At 42.4% G+C, this 19050-nt stretch overlaps 1 protein-coding gene and 1 non-coding gene across 9 annotated transcripts in view; one reads left to right on the top strand and one right to left on the bottom strand.

Moving 5' to 3' along the window:
* bcorl1 (BCL6 corepressor-like 1) overlaps positions 1–19050 on the bottom strand; it is a 33187-nt gene that overhangs the window by 12022 nt on the left and 2115 nt on the right. The window contains exons 1-6 of one of the 8 annotated variants that reach the window (XM_042418099.1): positions 6713–6860; positions 5493–5603; positions 4201–4255; positions 3280–3365; positions 577–3183; positions 145–277 (exon numbers count right to left, since the gene is read on the bottom strand). In XM_042418099.1, coding sequence (XP_042274033.1) covers positions 145–277; positions 577–3183; positions 3280–3285 — 2746 coding nt within the window. In that variant the 5' untranslated portion in view covers positions 3286–3365; positions 4201–4255; positions 5493–5603; positions 6713–6860. Of the gene's footprint in view, positions 1–144; positions 278–576; positions 3184–3279; positions 3366–4200; positions 5410–5492; positions 5604–6712; positions 6861–8764; positions 9891–10225; positions 10249–19050 lie in introns of those variants that run through there. The other 7 variants (XM_042418097.1, XM_042418103.1, XM_042418102.1 and 4 more) reach the window with 7 other exon arrangements.
* Positions 17628–17700, top strand: trnav-uac. Its single transcript has one exon. It is a non-coding gene; the product is annotated as a tRNA-Val (tRNA).

The following is a 19050-nucleotide window of genomic DNA, read 5'->3' as shown; positions in this document are numbered from 1 at the left end:
TTTTACCATAAGCTCAATACAAGGTTACATGTCTGACACAACTGAGCATCACTAAATTTGCGATAGATATCAGAAATTTGGGCATGCTGTGTGAACTTTTCGAGGCTGTAAATGTCACTGGCTTTTAAGAAACAAAGACTATACCTGGTTTGTTGCGGGTTGATTGCTCAACCTTTTTGGGACTGATCTTGTCCCTTGGAGTTTGCTCTTTACTCTGTGGAGAAAGTTTTCCTGCTGATAGACTCTTCTCCAGCACAGGTGCACATCGTTTCTTCTGCTGAAAAATACACAGGGGACAGAGTGAGCGCGCTGTATTGGATGCTATTGATCGCAAGGCTTTCATGGTGATGTAGAGCAGGTAACAGACTCACATAAGCCCTTGGAAGAAATCATCAGTCATGGATTCATATTATGAAAGAGTATACAGTATATGTGCAATTCATTACTCAAGATCTGGTTATATGGAAAGATCCTTAATCATTTTCTTAAAATTCTACCACAGGAAGATAATAAGAAATACACAAAGATCATTTAGGCATTAATAATACTTAAACACATACACATTGGATACTCTACCTTCTTTTGGCAAGACACTTTGGTAGGAGTACTTTCTGTGTCTTGCTTTTTCTTTCCTGCAGCCTTCTTCGATGGGTCTGTTGGTGACTTCTCCTTTACTGGCTTCTTAGGACTGGTTTTCTTTTGTTTGATGGCAGCAGCTTTTGCTTTGGTTGGCGACTCCTCTTTGGTTCCGTTTGTTTTCTTCTCAAACTTGTCGCCTCCCCCCGTGCACTGGCCCGTGAGAATAGACGCCACTATGCCTTCCAATTTTTCACTGGGAGGACTTTCTGACGCCCCACTTTCTTTCTTCAATATCTCCCCCTCTAACACCTGGGCTAGTTTGCTCTCCATCCTGTTCCCGTTTGTTGATGCATTGCTTCCAAAGATATGAGACTGGCCTGCGGGCTTTGAGGAGCTTTGCTTCGCTTGTAGTCCCATGTGTTCTCCCTGACTGGTGTGTATCTCAGTATTATTCTCCAAAGGCTCAGTTGCATTCGCCTTTTCAAGTCTCTTAATAGCTTGAGTTGAATCCCCTTGAGATGGCACACCAGGCCATTTTTCCACAGACCAGTATGGTGGGTATTCAAAAGCAGAAGAATGTTTGGACTGAGCGTCCTGGCTCCCTGTGAGCAGATTCAGAACGTCAGCTTTTCTTGATGCAACAGGTGGAGCTTGATTATTACCCTTGCCTGTCAGTGCTGTTGTTTCAAGAGCTTGTTGCTTTACAATGGACGCAAGGTTAGAGAGCGGAGACATTCTCTCCCACTTATCATCCTCAGTATTGGACGGGCTCTGATGGGCACTCTGAAACTTAGATCCTTCTTCAGCTGCGGCGGTCTTGGTTTTTAGGGATCCTTGTGAGAGTTTTCTCTGAACGGAGGACGCTTGGTGTGGAAGATGAGACGGCTGTTGCCAAGCTGGACTGACAGCAGTGGTAGAGTATGGCACTGCTGATTTGCCAGTTCCAGATTTCTGATGAATCTGAGCATTGGCAGAGCTTGACAGGGCAGTCGTTAGGGCTCCTTTAATGGGACTGTTTTTAATTATGGCTGTGCTGGTGTTTTTAACGTGTTTAACACTATGAGCATGTTGGTTGCCCTTCATCAGACAGGATGGCTTCTTTCCTCCTGAGGCCAGATGTTCTCCTTGGTCAATTATAGATATAAACTCCTGCTTAGCAAAACTCTGAAATTCATCTGCGAAAGTCCCTTTTCCATCTTTGCCCCGAAGGGTAGAAGCCAGTATGGGGCTAGCAACACCCACATAAGTTCCAGGGATGTTCTTTATGGGGTCTTGTGAAGATCCCTTGCCCCATGATGGTTTAGGTTCAGGGACCTGGTGATTTTGAGGCCTATTTAATTGCTTTTGATGAGATCCATTTCTGTGTGTATTGGGTAAGATAGGGTATTGCACAGCTGAACTATAAGATGTAGAATGAGTCCTCTTTGAGTTCAGAAAATCTCTCTGATTTGACTCATTATTATGAGTCTCCATCATAGAAACTGGAGGGTCATTTATGCATTTTGGACGTTTTGATTTAGCAGACAAATCAAGAGGTACATCCCTTGGTTCTATCGAGCAAGCTACTGTATGGTCCTCTGAAGCAGAGGGGGGTGTTGTTTTCAGAGAGCCCATGGTTGTCTTGTCTAAGCTGTTGCCCTTCTCCACATGGTTCAACAGTCTGCTCTGAGAGGTGATGCTGGCCAGTGCAGAGCCACAGCAAATGGCAGCGGTGGGAGACAACGTGTAGTGGGTGGGTGCTGCAGAAGGTAATGATGGGTGCTGCAACGGTAGGGCGATAGCTGGTGAGGCTACCACCGAGGCTAAAGACTTATGCTCTCCAGCAGATTTGGTGTTTTTACTCGATGAGTGGTTAGATTTAAGTTTGGAGGTTGACGCTTTTTTCTCTGCAGCTGGAGTCCGGCCCACAGAGAACGGATAGGGGTAGGTCCGCATGAGAGGTGTCCCTCCGACACCTGAGCTTTGAGGCTGAATTTCTTTCTGAAACTGATTGGCTGTGGCTTCTCTCAGTGCTGCAATCTGACCCAATGCTGGTGGAAGAGTGATTTTACAAAGTGGAGAGGAAAAATTGGTGGAAGGAAGGAAGGCAACAGGCTGGGCTGGTTTAAACATGGTGGAGCACTGAAACCCAGGCGGAGCACTTTGCACAGATTGTGTTTGCGTGTGTGATTTCTTACTGGATGTCACATTGCTGTGACAGGGATTGAGCGACTCCTCCCGGTTGACTTTTACACCACTTGACCACTGAGGAGTTGGGAAGACCCCAGCACCATCAGCCTTGAGTTTAGGGGCCTCTGCCCTTTTCTCTGCTCTCTTCTCTGAGCTGGTGAGGGCTGAGCCTGACATTGGTGCATTGTTGGGCTGTTGAGGTGGAGAAAGCTCAGGGCTGTGGTTGTAATTGCTAGTGTCCGGGCAAGCTTTCACTGTCTTACAGTCTGTTGTTGGAGTGGTCTTGTTTTGCTGACTGAGGGTAACATCTCCTCTAAACTCAGGGGGTAGCGTCTGGGGGGGATTTCCCACCATACTAGTAGACGCTTTATTTGGAGCACTGATCTCTCTGCTCACCGTGCCTCCATCCCCAACATTCATTAGTGTAGGATCCACCTGAGTAATAAGAGAAGTTCATGAAGCCAGTGTTAATTAGATAAGAGAAAATAATGCTCTAATCTAGTAATCTAACTGTAATAAAAAAACAATTACCTGCATAGGTGTTTCTTTATCACAACATGCCTCAGAGGGTAGCTGAGTCAGTCAGGTGAGAGTTTTCCTTGAAATACAGTGATATGCTGCAGAATACACAGAGGAGAAAAAAGAACACTTAATGTGATCAGTGATATTGCTAGTCTCGTTTCAATTACACAAAAGACTTTCATTTAATCCTCCATGAAGGAATAAGGTCTATTCTATGCAACGGTAATTGATTCAGAGTAACCAACATTGGGCAATTGAAAACTTCCCTTCTTTGAGATGGGCTCAGAGGCCAGATATGTTACAATTTCCTCCAAGCAGGGAGATATATCAGGGTAGCAAAGAGAAGGGAGGTTAACTGAGGAACGTATCTGTTGTGTTGTTACTTTTGGCTTTATTTGTTTACAAGCAGGGAACACAACAGTTTATCAGTGTTAATCGACCAAGAAACCAAATTATCTTTAATAAAAAGGGGATTTTCAGTGAGTGAAATGAGACCGAATGCGTCAGCCTGGGCAAAGACACATGAAAGCCCACCATTCCTAACTACCAGATCATCCTCCACATTGTTTATGGCTGCTTTACATGTTTTTTTTTCCATTTTCCAGATCACCCTTGACTCTACTTTTACACTGACTCAGTAAGTTTGTTAGTTGAAACTATTTTGTTCAGGTTGGAGATGAAGAGAAGAAATGAAGAGATGAAAGAGATGAAGATGTCGAGATGAAATCCTCCCAAAACCCTCCTGCCACAGCAGATCCATCACACTGACACCCCTCTCCACAGTTTATATATATATATATATATATATATATATATATATATATATATACACACAAAAAAATACTACTGGATATTGAATATTACAGGAAACCATCAAAAGGAACCTTTGATGCAATTTATTTAACTCATACAACTGTCAGAAATATTTACCTTGTTTTGCCAATTTTGATGTGGGATTACCACAGCCTAATTGTGCTCAGTGCAGCTGTATTAGGAAAAAAAATGTACAAAAATATAACAAAAATAAATATAAGATGATACACTTCATCAGAAGATACTCAACATTAAAGTACTGGAATAAAAAAGGTGACTGGAACACCCTTAGTTTTGACTGAACCCTGTGATTTTCCAATAAGACATACTTATAACAATCAAACAGAGGGTCTTGCTTAGGGGTCATGTGACCCCTTTGGCCACTGTGCCTGTCCTCTGTCGGCCTGTTCATAATCAATCCATTAGTGGTAATCAGCTGTGATGGCTCAAATGATCCTATACTGTTGCCTCATTGTGCTCTGCTCTGATCAAGCAATGCATTGTGGTGCAAAATAGATCATTCAAAGTTTTGCTAATTGCCTGTATGGTTCAGGGATATAGCGTATATAACTGGGTAGTTGGAGGCACTCCTCCTTATAGGATTATTTATGATTACAATAAAGCTGCCCATCTCAGTTAAAGGCAGTTCTTTAAATGTGTAGGTCATCAGTCTTGTCTTAAATTAGACATAAAATTCCCCCTAATTTCTTTTCTATTGAAACTCTCACAAAAGACGTTTTCACATCAGAATAAAACAATCCTAACCATCCACAAAACTATCAATAATAATAATAATAATAATAACAATAATAATAATAAACAAACAGTTAATCAAGCTTGACTTCATCTGGACACAAACATTTCAAACACTCTCACATACATAGGCGACACACGCTAGGACAGCCCCTGGTACGAGGGTAGAGGTGAGCGCACACGAGCGCATCTGCAAGTAAATGAGACGACAACAAAAAGGGACGAGCCAAAAAAAAATCTATGTCAAAGCTTTAGGGGATGGAATGGAAAATGTTTCACCCTGGAGTCAGTCAAACATAACAAATATTGTGCACATAATGACAGACACAACATCTCTGCTGGAATATGCGAACACGGACTGAAAGGGATCCAGCGATGCAGATATACCGCTCAGTGCAAGGAGGGTCTGCACTCATCATCATACCACAACAGTTGCTCACAGCTAGTTTGTCTTTGTGCTGCGATCATAACGCGGTCTACTCCGTCACAACATTTGAATTCATCCGCTCTGATGTAGGCCAATAAATGTATGCAGTAGTCCGCACACACACACACACACACACACACACACACACACACACACACACACACACACACACACACACACGCCGTGGGCAACGCCGCTCAAGACGAAACAAAGTCAGGCCTGACATTACCTTTGAGAAGAAACAAGCCTCGAAGAAACCAACATTATTCTGTCACTCAGCTTGTAGCCTACTTCCCAACCCGGTCAAGCTCATTGTCCAGCACACGTCCCGGTGTCACATCTGAAAAAAGTGCACACAATGAAACCACATGCATGTTGTGGCACTCTGAAAACATCGCGTTTTCCTCTGTTGTGAATATCAGCACGGAAAAACTCTGGAGAGCTCCGGGTCGCTCTCTTTCTCTCTTTTCTCTCTCGCTGGAGATGGCGAGCAGTTACCATAATGAGGAGAATGGCAACTGGCTCTCAGGTGGTCAGTCCATCCACAGACAACAAACACAGGCAACAAACGGACTCCCTTTCTGTCTGAATAAAATTTTTAAATGTTTTTCGAGATGAAAAGACACATGTTTTGTTTTGTTTTTTTGGTGGGCTGGGGGGGGGATTTTTAGCAAGTGAGAGGAGAGAGAGCTTGGATGTGTCGCAGGGAGCACAATGTGTCACATCTCCGCCTGATAAGGTAAGTCAACACGAATGCAAAGCCACACAGAAAACAAGAGAGAAGAGCCAAACACAAAACTCCTGACGACCATTATCCTGTTTCATCAGCCCGCGAACACCCGACAAAGTAACACTGTCCGCCTGTGGACGTTTTTTTTTTTTAAACAAACAAATAATCAATTTCAGCCGCTGATAACACAGAAGCTGACTGCATTGAGTTACTCGCAAATGAGAGGAGAAAAAAAAGTAGCCAGCTGGACAACTAACACCGGGGTGGGCGACACAACTTATTACGCAGGCTTGTGCTGCTGGAGCGGTCACCACTGCCTCGAAAAAAAAGAGAGGGCAAACAATATATTTAACTCCGCTGACCACCACCACCATGAGTAGGTTTCCAGCTCCCTGCGCAGCGGAGTCTCCGCGAAGCCCTCGCATTTACTCCCGGTGCTTTACATGTTGAGGCAGGCTACTGTTATTTATCCCCGGCCGACCTAATGTGTAGTGCTCCCGTCTCGTATCGGCCCCTTTGGTGGACTGACTGAAAGGCATTCACCGAGAGCCCCCCGACCCACGAAGCCTCTCCTCTCCTCCTCCCCACCACCACCACCACCACCACCACCCCCCCACCCCCGTAAAGACTCTCTCTCTCTCTCTCAGAAATATTGAATAATGGCAAAGCTAATCAGCAGGCGAGATAAAAGATGTCCAATGACACAAACAGTTACGAACCCGCTCATCCAGATGGCATGTGAACGTCGTACAGGGACGACTCGGATACGGCCGTGTCCAGCCTTTCGCCTCTGCCGTCCGTGGCTGCTCACTAATCTCGACGGTTTTCGGCTCTAAAGGTCCAGGGGGGCGGGAGGGAAGGAGGGAGGAGGAGGAGGGGAGGGTGGGGGGGTCGTCAAGACAGTCCGTTCCGTATCTCCAGTCTCCAGTCTGGTGGGAGAGAGAGAGAGAGTGAGTGAGAGAGGGGCAGAAGGGTGCACGGTTTCATCATGGGAGATGTAGTGCTCGGCTATCCACGCCCAGGATTAGACGCTGGAGAGGCTGGGAGGGGTAAGGACTGCAGGTACCGGCATGCAACGCGGGCTCCAGTCGCTCAAGGGGAATAGGGGATCGCGACCAAAGAGTGTAACGGTGCGCTAAACTGAAAAGGCTTATCGGGGTAACGAAGTAATAAACTGTATTTTCTTAACCAAAGGAGGCTCCGAGTGGGACTGGACGGGTGTGCGCGTTTCAGCGGCCAATCAGGCCAATTAACAGAGTCGGAGGAGTGGGTGATGGTTGCTGAACGGAATTGCCAAAATATAAAAAAGAGTGGGAGAGGTTTGGGTCTGTTGCAGGGGAATTAACACGAGGAAGCAAGACTCCGGGTGTTGGAGGGACTCCAGTTGCATGCTGTAGGCTGCAGACTGATGTACTAGCTCTGAGATGATGGGGGGGACAGTCAACGTTCAAGTCTTTCATACACATTTCCATGTAGGATTTCAAAAGGCTGTGACAATGTGAGGCATGTAACCTTTAAGGAAGTATTGATAATTTGTGCTGATGCCATAGACTAATGAGGTTTGGCTGGGACTGCAGGGCCCCCAGCGCTGACCTCCATTAGCTCAGTTGTATTAAGAGACCTGGAACAACAAAACATTTGCTTACAAGGGGACAGCGGGCTGTTTTAGCAAAAAGCCCACTTGTGTCTTCTCATTATATGAAATGAGCTTTATTCTTCAGTCCTGGGTGAGATTAGGGATCTGTGAAGCCAGTAGTCTATTATTTATCTACCTCCAAATTCTTGCTGCCATTCATTGAAAATGCACAAACACAAAATTAATCCAAAATAAATAGAAAGACAACTTTTTCATCATTCACTGTTTGTCAGTAAGACTGACTACACCCCAACCGTACTGAACCCAAGTTTCACAATTTCCCCATAGGTTGACCAGACAGGTTATGACAGTGTGAAGACATCTTGTCAGCGCTGCCTCTAACAGACACTGATTATTTATATTAACAAAGACAAAGAAAAAGGCCATTCACTCTGCAGTGCATTTTCAATTCACCGTCATCCACATCTTGCAGTGCAGTGTGTCAAAATGACATTTCCTGTTCTTATATTAGGTCAGGTTTTAACTGGATTCAGGCACATGATTAAACTACAATTTGGACATGACTAAATTTTAGCCGTCTTCCAGTTCTCTACCAGACAATTTTGCTCACAATTAAGACATGCTGGGCAAATTCATAAAGACAGTACCCATCATCCTGCTGACAACAAAACAAACATGTTTAAAACAGCAACTCTACACATTCAGACACAAACAGCCAACAAGTCTAACAGATAAAATGATGCACAAAGGAACCTCCTGTGAAGGTGATATCATATTTACATAATTACACCATTTGTAATAGAATTAAATCCTCTTTTGCTTACAACTTTTTAATCACTCTGAACAAGTTCACACTGAAACAAAAGATCAGCTTCTCTTTAACTGAAATGTGACTATGTCTGCAAAACAAAGACAAATGAGCTGTGGACCAACAACTCATATTTTGTTCTTCTGAGCTGAATGACAACACATCTGCCACTTCCAGCCACACACAGGCAAACAGATAAAAGTTTGAAACATCAAATCAGTCAATAATTTTGTACTTAGACTTGTCTGATTCTCCCCCAAAGAAAAACAGTGACTGAATGTGGAGCTCTCTTATTCCATAATCACATTTTGGCACAGTAGTTAAGCAGCACAGGTTACCCTGGTGTAATTAGGCCACTTGTCTTACCTGGATCCTGCGAGCAGCAGGCCTGCTGTTTACAAGGGTATCCACTCCTTTAGGCCAACAAAATTTCCTACTTTTCTCAACACTTGTGGTGGTGAGGAAATAACCGTGCACTTACAGCGAGGCTGACATCGTCGTGCGAGTAAAAGAGTTTGTTTACAACCATGCACGATCTGTGTCGTTCCTGACCACTAAGGCGGTGCAGGACAACGATCCTGTCCATCCGCCGAGAGCAGTACGAGCTGAAACTATTTCGCTGCTTTCCTATCGCTGAGTGGATCGGTGTGTGAGAGCCTCTAACATGCCCTTCGCCATTCGCCCAGTAATGGCTGCGTGCAAGCAGCCAAATCGTTGACAGATGGCCAAATGTGAAATTAGGAAACCAAAAACGCCGATCAGAAAAAAGGGGAACGCCGTAGAGCACCGTGTCGGCATAAAGCAGGAGTATCACAAACTCGGCAGCTGACACATCGCATTGTGTGTGAGCCGGGGGTAACCCGGAGACCTCAACGATAGCAAGAGCTATCCCGGTAGTGACCGGCTGCTCGGGGCTTCACCAATTATAGACGAGTTTGGTTCACAGGCTCCACATCGGATGTCTGAAGCGGTGGGATTAAAAAAAAAAACTTGTTATGCATGCAATTATAAATCTCTCGAGCGGGGATGTGGTATTCCGCACATGCACTATATGTGCGGAATACAACTGCGATAGCACAGATGAAGGCACGTTGTTTATTTCGAAGGCCTGATTTTTGAAGAATGTCGTCTTCAAAGTGGGCATACATGGTCATCTATCTGTGAGTCATATTGGAGATTATCGACCCTATTTAGGCCGCCATGGTTTATAGCGACGAGGATGTCCCGTCTAAGTTCGTGGTTCACCTGGTCAATATTGAATGTCGAGGTTGGAAAGGCGGCGGGGGGTGAACGCTGAGTAAAAATCAAGCGCATTATTCTTCCATCTTGGTATAAGTAATGAATTATTCTACAACAAACGAGGGGAGGATGGCAGCCGATCACTGAAACAGTCAAGGGTGATTCTTCTTATTTGCCAGGTTAATGGATGGCCCGATGCGCCGTCCAGATGATGTCAAATTATCAGTCTAACATTGAAATACATCACTTCATATATAGTTACTGTGTCAGCGTTTGGATAGCCGACTGCATCCACAGCCGACACGCATGGACAAGCGGACTCATGTATGTCATCTCGACACACAACTTGGCTCTCCATAGCATACATGTGACACGATCCTACATAATGCCGCGGGATAACAGCGAGACATCACCGCAACTACTGTGGCTCCTGCAAGACACCGACAACTAGAAAATACAGATATCCAGGTCAAAGTTTGGAAGAGTTTTACTCGCCCTCAATAGCGTTGTGCAATGCCCCCTTTAATGCCCCCTGCTCGCCCGTAACGCCTTTGTTATTAGTAATCGCATGGTATTGCACCGTCTTACCTTGCGCTCCGAGCTGTCTACAGCCACAAAGCCTGCACACAGCGCAACAAGCGATTGTTGTCTACAGAGAGGCTTCCGTGCGGGGCCAGGGATGTGATTTTAAAGTAGAATGAATACAGTATGTAATTTTGGCTTGTCCTCGCGATCTTCCCTTATTGCCAGTTTTTGGTCTGCAGCAGCTGGAGATGAAAATCGCGCACCCTGGGTCCTAGCGCCGGGTAAAGCCCTACAGGTGAATAACAAATAGACTGCTGCTTCGGTGGGCTTGAATCTTTTAATTGCAGGGGGACTTCGCTGGAGTCAGATAAATATTCCCTGTGGGGCAGACTCTGTCGCTTTTTACTCCATATACACAATAGAGACTTACATATGCTGCTTGGAGGACATTTTGACAAAGAATGTCTTCAAGTCCAATTACAGTGACCACACATTAATAAAATATAGTGTTTGTCAGCTTTCAAGCTGAAAATGATACTTTGCACACTGTTTAATCATCACAACTTCAAATACACATCTTCTTTTGCCATTTAGACTTTGACACCAACATCTACAGCCCAATTCATCATCGCACGTACACTGCAGAGTCTGACTTTATGTCCACTGTTGAAAAATTAGGATGTTTAAAATCAAATACAAATGCAGCCTCATTTAATATTTTATTTCCATGGCTGGATTATTGAACAGGACTACCTTGACAGGTTCAGGGGCCTCAGGAGCGAGGGTCCCTGAAGCCCAGGGCTTTTGTTGTAAAGTCAAAGAGCTCAGTAAAAAGTAGGGATGTCCCAATCATGTTTTATTGCTCTTGATATCACTTATTTTTTCCTACAGTTGCAGACCTAAGCTACAGTAAATCTACATTAAAATGAGTCAGGCAGTTTAAATATGTGTGTCTGCTCTGGTTTCTTTGTGTGGTTTTCTATATTTTGCATACTGTCTTTTGTATAACGTTTGTGGATTGGGGGTCAGTGTTGATGTGCTGCAGCGGGAAGCTTTGGAGAGATGTTACATTGTCTCTCTTCACTTCCTGTGTGAACAAAAAAAGTTCACGTGCAGTTCAACTACCAGCAGCACTTAGAGTTGTTGTTAACCTGCAAAATGTCACTGAAATTAATGCAAAAATTATCACAAGTGGCATGAGGGGTTTGAGATGTTTGTGAAAAGGGGCCAATTGTCTTATAATCCATCATTGTTAATAACCACCTGACACAACTGAATCATACACAGATACACCATTACCTGACATCCAATAGACAATGTCTGTAATAGCTGAGATTCAACCTTTAAATGCAAATCTGTGGACAAGTGGATTGTTATTCTAATACTAAATCACACTGAAAAGTTGCTTAAAGGGAGGTCAGCTACAGGCTGTTTTCACTGCAGACATTTTGGCTTGTCATGTTAGGAAAAGCACAGGTGTGACATACAGTACAGTAAAGCCATGACAGTGTGACTGTGAGCCAACACACAAGATACCGGCACCCTGAAAGTGAAGCAGCTAAATAGAATTCAGCCATCATTAATTTCATTATTCAAACCTGTGCTTTCCTTTACTGTGACACGTTAAAATGTGTTCTGTGAAAGACGCCTGGTTCCTTGTTCTCTTGGCAACATGACACAAGAAAATGAGTTGAGACAAATGCGACGTTCTTAAAGTATAAATAGAGGTTGGGCACGACACTGGCGCACAAACAAATCTAATAATCATCAGTGAGATAAATGTGCATATACAGTAGCTGGCAACATCTAGTTTTGCTATGATGAATAAGGGAAAGATGCTTTTTCCCCCCTTGTCTTTTGCTTTAAATTACACAAGAGTTGCAATTTATGATTATTTCATTCATCTGCTGATTATTTTCTTGGTTAATTGATTAATCATTTGATCAAAAATTTGTGAGAAACCGCAGTTTCCAAGACCCCAAGTTGACATCTTCAAATTGCTTTAGTCCAAAACCCAAAGACATTTAGTTTACTATAATAATAACCTGCAAATATGAATATTTGAAAAACCAGAGCCAGTACATTTTTGACATTTTTGCTTTAAAAATGTCTTAAATGATTTATCACTTATGGCCATTCAATTTTCTGTTGATCGATTAAGAGTCTCAGCTCTAAATTACACACAAACCTCTTACATAGATACGTGGACCTGACACTTAAGGTCAGGACATTCTGGCAACCTATTAGAAGCTTGTTAAAGTGGCTTAAGTCCGTGAACGAATCAGGGCTACTGTTACTGGCTACTGCTAGTGAGTTGAAGGCCCAGATTTAGCATAGTAGAAAGCTCTCATGGGGCGAAACTTAACCAGTGGGATGGTGAGAATAGACCAAGAAGGTATAAGATGTAAGTAGACGTTTTAGGCCATGTCTCAGTGTGCAACTGGCCCTTTGAAGCTCTTCCGCACAGTTGAGGCTGAATTACTTCATGTTCCTCGTGCCTCAAGAGAGGAACAATGAAGATGTTCCCTAACGCTGTCAGAGGCCCCGGAGCAAACTCAAGGCCTCTGCAGACAAGAGCTACACATACAGTACAATATTTAGGACAGCTCCCTCTGCATTAATGGAGATTTCTTGCATTTGAAGAATCACCCATTGAGGAGAGCGGTGGACCAGCTGGTGTCATTTTACAGATGCCAACAGTCAGTTTACCCAAATTACAGATATATATATATATATATATATATATATATATATATATATATATATATATATAATATATAGGGCTGCAACTAACGATTATTTTCATTATCGATTAATATGTTGATTATTTTCTCGATTAGTTGATAAAATGTCAGAAAGAGGTTTTGAGATATCTGATTGTGAGTTTTCTGCGGATACCTCAGCACAATGGGGTGATTGGAATTCAATTTGTGGTCGTCAAAGTATTTAAAAAATCTCAACAGCAAAATTTCTTTCTTGAAACAATCCCCTGGTTACTCTGGATAATGCACAGACCTCACTGTGAGCAGTTTTCATTGGAACCTCTGTAGTTTTTACTAAAGAAATGAACCCATATGGAAAGTGTTGACAGTGAGGTCTGTGGATTATCTTGAATAACTGGGACATTGCTGCTGAGTTTTTAAAATGAGATTTTTCAAAGTTTAAAGCAGCACAAATTAAACTATATTCGTCCCCACTGAACTGGGGTGGGGTCAGGATTTTCTGGGGAGGGAGGGGGGTGGTGAGCACATTGGCACATAAAACTGAAATTACCGTTATGGACAGACACCACAGGGTTTGAGCGATAAAATGTTTTTTTTTTCTGTAATTCACTGGCTCTTTATGCCAGATGTTGTGCCACAGACTGAAACAGCAAGGCAGGTGATCCTGCTTAAGCTGTTTGCAAGGGAGATGAGACAGAAGGGGCCAGTAAGAGTAAGACGGCCAGTCAGGAGAAGGAGAGATGCCACTGATAGAGCTGGCACGCACTGTCGGTGTCGACTGAGTGTACTGAGGCTCTGCAGGCCAACTTCTGCGCAGGGTCCACAGAGTTATTGGAATCACAAGCGTGTGCAAGAAGAGGGTCATCAAAAACACCACAGGCCACAGGCGTGTAACAGCAAATGGTGTGCCCAGTATAACTGGGATCACACTACACAGTTGAAAGACCAACTGTAACCCTAATTTAGTCACGATGACTAATTTTCAAGATATTACAGTGTCAACACCAAACAAGGCAGGTTAGCTCTGGCAGTGGGCACAGCTTATCTTGTTGTGGAGGATTGGGAACCATTCTGAGCAGTGATGACTAAAATTAAACATGTCAAATGTTTATGACCAGAATTTGGACAAATCTGAATGTAATCCTGTACTTTCAGGTGTGTAACCATTGAAATCTTAATTCACTGTGTTTGTCTATAGCTGTAACCTCAAAGAGTCGGTTATGTAGACCGTTGCTACATTCACTTCTAATTTTAAAAAATGTCCCCAGCTTTTGCCAAAAATAAGTTACATTCAAAAAAATATTGTTTATAGGACTATGTGGTGTTTTACATCCAGCATTATGATTGGTGTAGATTTCATGTCACAGAAAGGTGCAATAAAGGCACCCTGTGAGTTTCTGACCACTAGCAGCACTATAGAGCAAAGTTTTTACACGCAGGTCCCCATTTTATTTTAACTGTGAACATGCACAAGAACGCACACAGATGCATTAGAGCGGTGCGAACATCCTGCCATTGGTTTCATCCTCCCACTGATTGACAGTAGGTGACGATAACGCACCAACAACTGTAGCATTGAGCTAACAAAGGCGAAGAAGAAGAAGACTGTTAGCAAACAAACGTGAACGTCAACGATGCACGATTTAAAATATTTTTTGAACCAGCTTTGCAAATGTTTGAGGAAGAAAATGCTTTCAATGCATTTCTACACCTCAAAGATAGACTCAATGTGTGGCGAGAAACACTGAATGTAAACTTTGCAGGGCACCTTTAAGGTCACCTGAGACTGACTGACTGAGATTTACAACACATATTTTATATTTAATATAATGATACAATTTTAAGAAATAACTTTGTAAAAATATTTTGTTATTAGACACGCAAAATAAATAAACATACTGAGAACAATAATAGCCAAGCCATTGTTTGATTTGGAGCCATCATAAATAGGGATGCTAAAATTTAGTTGCACCTCAGATCACGTCCATAGATAAAGCTTCTGTCCTCTCTGCTGACACAGGCACTCAGCAACAGATTTGCAGCCAAACTCATGATAATATCAGTCCAGTATATCACACCACGTTGATCCAGATTTATCTAACCTCCAAACATACAATAATAAAGAACTGTTAAATTCCTATAACGACTATTGTTCCTGGAATCAGGCCTAATTTGTATTTATATACTATTTTGCTCATGTTTCTTCTTATAAATACATGAATGTATAAAATACAAGATTAAACGTATTATTTAGGTGGTATCCTGTCAGTCTAGAGGTTTCGGAGCATGTGTCCCTGATACAGCCTGGTGACCTTTGTTACGTGTCATCCTCTTTGTCTCTCTCTCTCTCCTCTTTTACCGCCACCTCTATGTCCACTGTAAAAACAAAAGGCTAAAATGCCTCCAAAAAATGTAATCTATCTATCTTAAATCTATACAATTGCTTTGTAGCATCACATACACATATTATTGAATCACTGTCAAATACAAAGCCCGTGGAATAGATCTAACATGTCTTGAATTTTGATCCAGCCCACATATGAATCTGCCTTGTCTATTAATTCTGGCCCACTGTGTTGGAGCCAGGATCAGTGAGAATACGAGCTCTGGCTGCCTCTCAAGGTGTGCTATTGTACCCCACATGATAAACAGATGCAGCTGTCATCCCAACATTTTTTCATCGCAGCCTTTCTGCCCTTCCCTCACTGGCACCCAAGAAAGCCGGAGAGCTGCAGTCGAAATGCGTTAAAATGGAAGATGCTCAAGGCACACAATTTCAAGACAGGAAGGAGAGCAATACACTATTTGGTGTAAAGCGTGTATATATCGTTTGCTCAAAGACAACATGAGTTCCAAAGAATAGAACTAAAGATCACTGATTTTCATAAGCAAAAATAAGGAGGGAAGGACATTTTGAAGGGGAACATGGAAAGTTACTTGACTGAGGAGCTTTAAAATGAGCATGCATCAATCAGTAACACACTCACATCCCACAACTTTAGTGAAGGGGGGGGTACACACACACACACACACACACACACACACACACACACGCAGCCTGAACATCTCAAAGCAGAATTCAGCAGGAGGATTGTAACTGTGAGGCTTAGAAATTCAGTTTTGAACTCTTAAAAGATCATTTTGCATTTGATGCAGAGACCATGGAAGAAACACTTGCAGATATAACGGATAGATTCGCAGTGCAGCAGCGCTCTGAGAGACACCTTCTGTTGAGCAAGTGTGCACCTTTTCATCACATACATGATACAGCAGTTTGAAAATATTGGTATGAAAAAATAGTGCTCGTAATGAAGATATGGATTTGTGGGCTTTATTCCACGACTAATTACCTTGTATTTCAAACAGTGACAAGCAGCTGGTGCACTATCTGTGAGTCGGAAAATAATTTAAACTAGCAAAGGACCCTTGCAGCTGTTGATCACCTTTGGAAACAGGTTTGAGAAATTCAACATAAAAGTCATGCTATTGTCCTCAACAATGTTATTTTGTTTGACTAAATGTCACAACAACATGACGTGTAATGTTTAAACCTTTGAGGTGGGCTTGTATCAGCTGTAAAACATTAAACATAAATAGAGCTGCAATGATTAGTCAGTTAATCAATGAGTTGATCAGCAGAAAATTAATCAGCAATCATTTTCATAATCTAATAATAGCTTTGAATCATTTTTAAGGAAAAAATAAAAATGTCCACTTCCCAGAGTGTGAATATTTGCTTGTTTCCATCGTTTTGTACAATTGTAAATTGAACATGTTTGGCTTTTCGACTGTTGCTTAGAAAAACACCTTGGACATTGGGAAGTTGTAATCAACATTTTGACCATTTTCTGACATTTTATAAACTAAACATGAATCAGTCAATTGAGTAAGTAATGAAGAGATTAATCAATCAGTAAAATGAGCGTTAGTTGCAGCTCAAAACATAAACAAAACATTACTTTGGCTGATTAAACAGCACTGTGTACACAGCCAATGTTTGTATAGCCTACAGTATGTTAGTATGGGCCATTTGAAAAAATGTGGTCAAATATTTTGTACATTAATGACCTGCCCTCAAATTGAATTTCTAATGTGTAATTTGTAATGTGGGTCTCGTTGTCAAACAGCTTGGATCTAACTTGTCTTTTTGGCAATGCTCTGAGTACTGTCATACTTACAGTAGGTAGCCTAAGCCGTTAAGATATCAGACAGTATTTTAGAGGAAACGACGAGTTTTTAATGTTGAAATAACACGTTTGAAAATGTGCACGCTTGGTTCATGCTGGGCGGATGAGCTCAGCCAGCTTTCTAAACCACAAAAGCAAATCTCAGTACGTTAGTCTCCGTGTATGCAGGCGACTGGCTGCAAAACACGGACAAATGCGGTCGACTCGCCCAACTTGATTATTTCAGCTCACAGCTGGCAGCCCCGTCGCTAGATGTCAGATATGGAACCGAGAGATCCGCCACAAAAGCAAAACGTCCCGAGAGGTCTCGACTCGCAGCTGAACCGAAACACCAGCAGCCAGACGCATCGCCAGGCTGATGTCCAAAGTGAGCTGACGATGAGCGACAGTTTGTGTCTCCAACCCGCAGCCTGCAGACGTGAAGCAGATAAAACGTTAAAGGACGATGTGAATGTCAGCGCGCTGTCGTTGTTTTATTATTTTATAAAGGCAGGACTGTATTAGACGTAGTTGTGTATCTACATGAGTAGTTCAGCTCCCTGATTACGGTCAGCTGGTTCCATAGTGTAGCGGTTATCACGTCTGCTTTACACGCAGAAGGTCCTGGGTTCGAGCCCCAGTGGAACCAGGATTGTTTTTCTACCTTGAAATCACAACTATCTTAACAACAATGAAACGTAATCTGCTACAGTTAACACCATCCGAAGTAAGGGAGACATTTCGTTTTTGTGATTTGGATGAAATTATCCTTCTCACGGTTTCTTTCATAGGGATTGAATACATCACACTGTATTACTGATATTATACATGCACGCTTTACTAGCAACTTATCCTAACAACTTATCTGCCCTACTTGTATATTTTGATGATTTTTGTATAAAACACGTAATTTTGCTCATGAAACTATTATATATAAAACAAATACAAGAAGGTGACAAATTAAAGGATAAACACTGAAAAAGAGGGGAGGAGATGTCACCCACTGGTTTAATGAAAGCTCACACAGTCACCTGATCCCTCTTCCATTGAACACCTTTGAGGGATTTTGGAACAACTTGTACAACTGTGTCATCAAAACATGACAAAAAAAGGGGGATATCTTTTAGAAGAATGCTGTTCGATCCCTCCAGTACAGGTCAATAGACTTGAAGAATCTTTGCAAAGGAGCAGTGAAGCATCAAACCACTGCCATACCAGTTGTGCAAATTCTGTCTGCTGATGACGGCTGAAAGATGCGGCCGAAAGCTTCAGAAGAACCGAGTAAGTGGACCTTTCTTCCAATGAAATGCTATTTCCAAGGTCAAGAATCAACTTTAAAGCTCAGCACTGAGGCTGTTCTGGAGGCTTGTGGAGGCCCATCACCTTACTAAGACATTTAATGTTGGTTTTTCCTTAATTTGTCACCCATCTGTAGGAGTTGATAATGATGTAGTTTGTTGGTTTTGTTTTGGGGGGGCGGTCATTTTACATTTGGTTCTAGGACTTGTCTTTAATAGTCCTGTATTGTTGGCTGTACTGTTGACAGTATGTGACTGGTGGTTCTGCAATATTAGTGCTTGTTTACATTAACAACAAACCTATAGTTATACTAGTTAAAGGTCCCCTCCAGACATGTTTTAAGATGTATGTAAAATACTCTACTTTGAATAATAATTTGTGTCGGATATGGTTTTTCCACAAAAAAAAAAACAAATTTAAATTAGCTTGTTTAAATCCAATTCCATATCCTCCTTTTCCCTCATTAAAAAAATTCTCAATTCATAAAAATGCAAATATATTTAGAATATTCTGAAGGTGGACACAAGATATCTCCTACTTCACTGTAAAGTCTCAGTGCTTGGAGGCACTGGAGGCTTCAAATTTCCACATCACACCTGGTGTAAGTTGATTATTGGACCAGAATTGGCTCCAAACTATTTGTGATGTCATAAATCCTGCTCGTAGGCCAACCTCTTAAAGTCTGCACATACATCATTCT

This window comes from Thunnus maccoyii, chromosome 8 (genome assembly GCF_910596095.1).
Source record: "Thunnus maccoyii chromosome 8, fThuMac1.1, whole genome shotgun sequence".
Taxonomy (NCBI): Eukaryota; Metazoa; Chordata; class Actinopteri; order Scombriformes; family Scombridae; genus Thunnus; species Thunnus maccoyii.
This window is presented reverse-complemented; position numbering and strand designations above follow the sequence as displayed.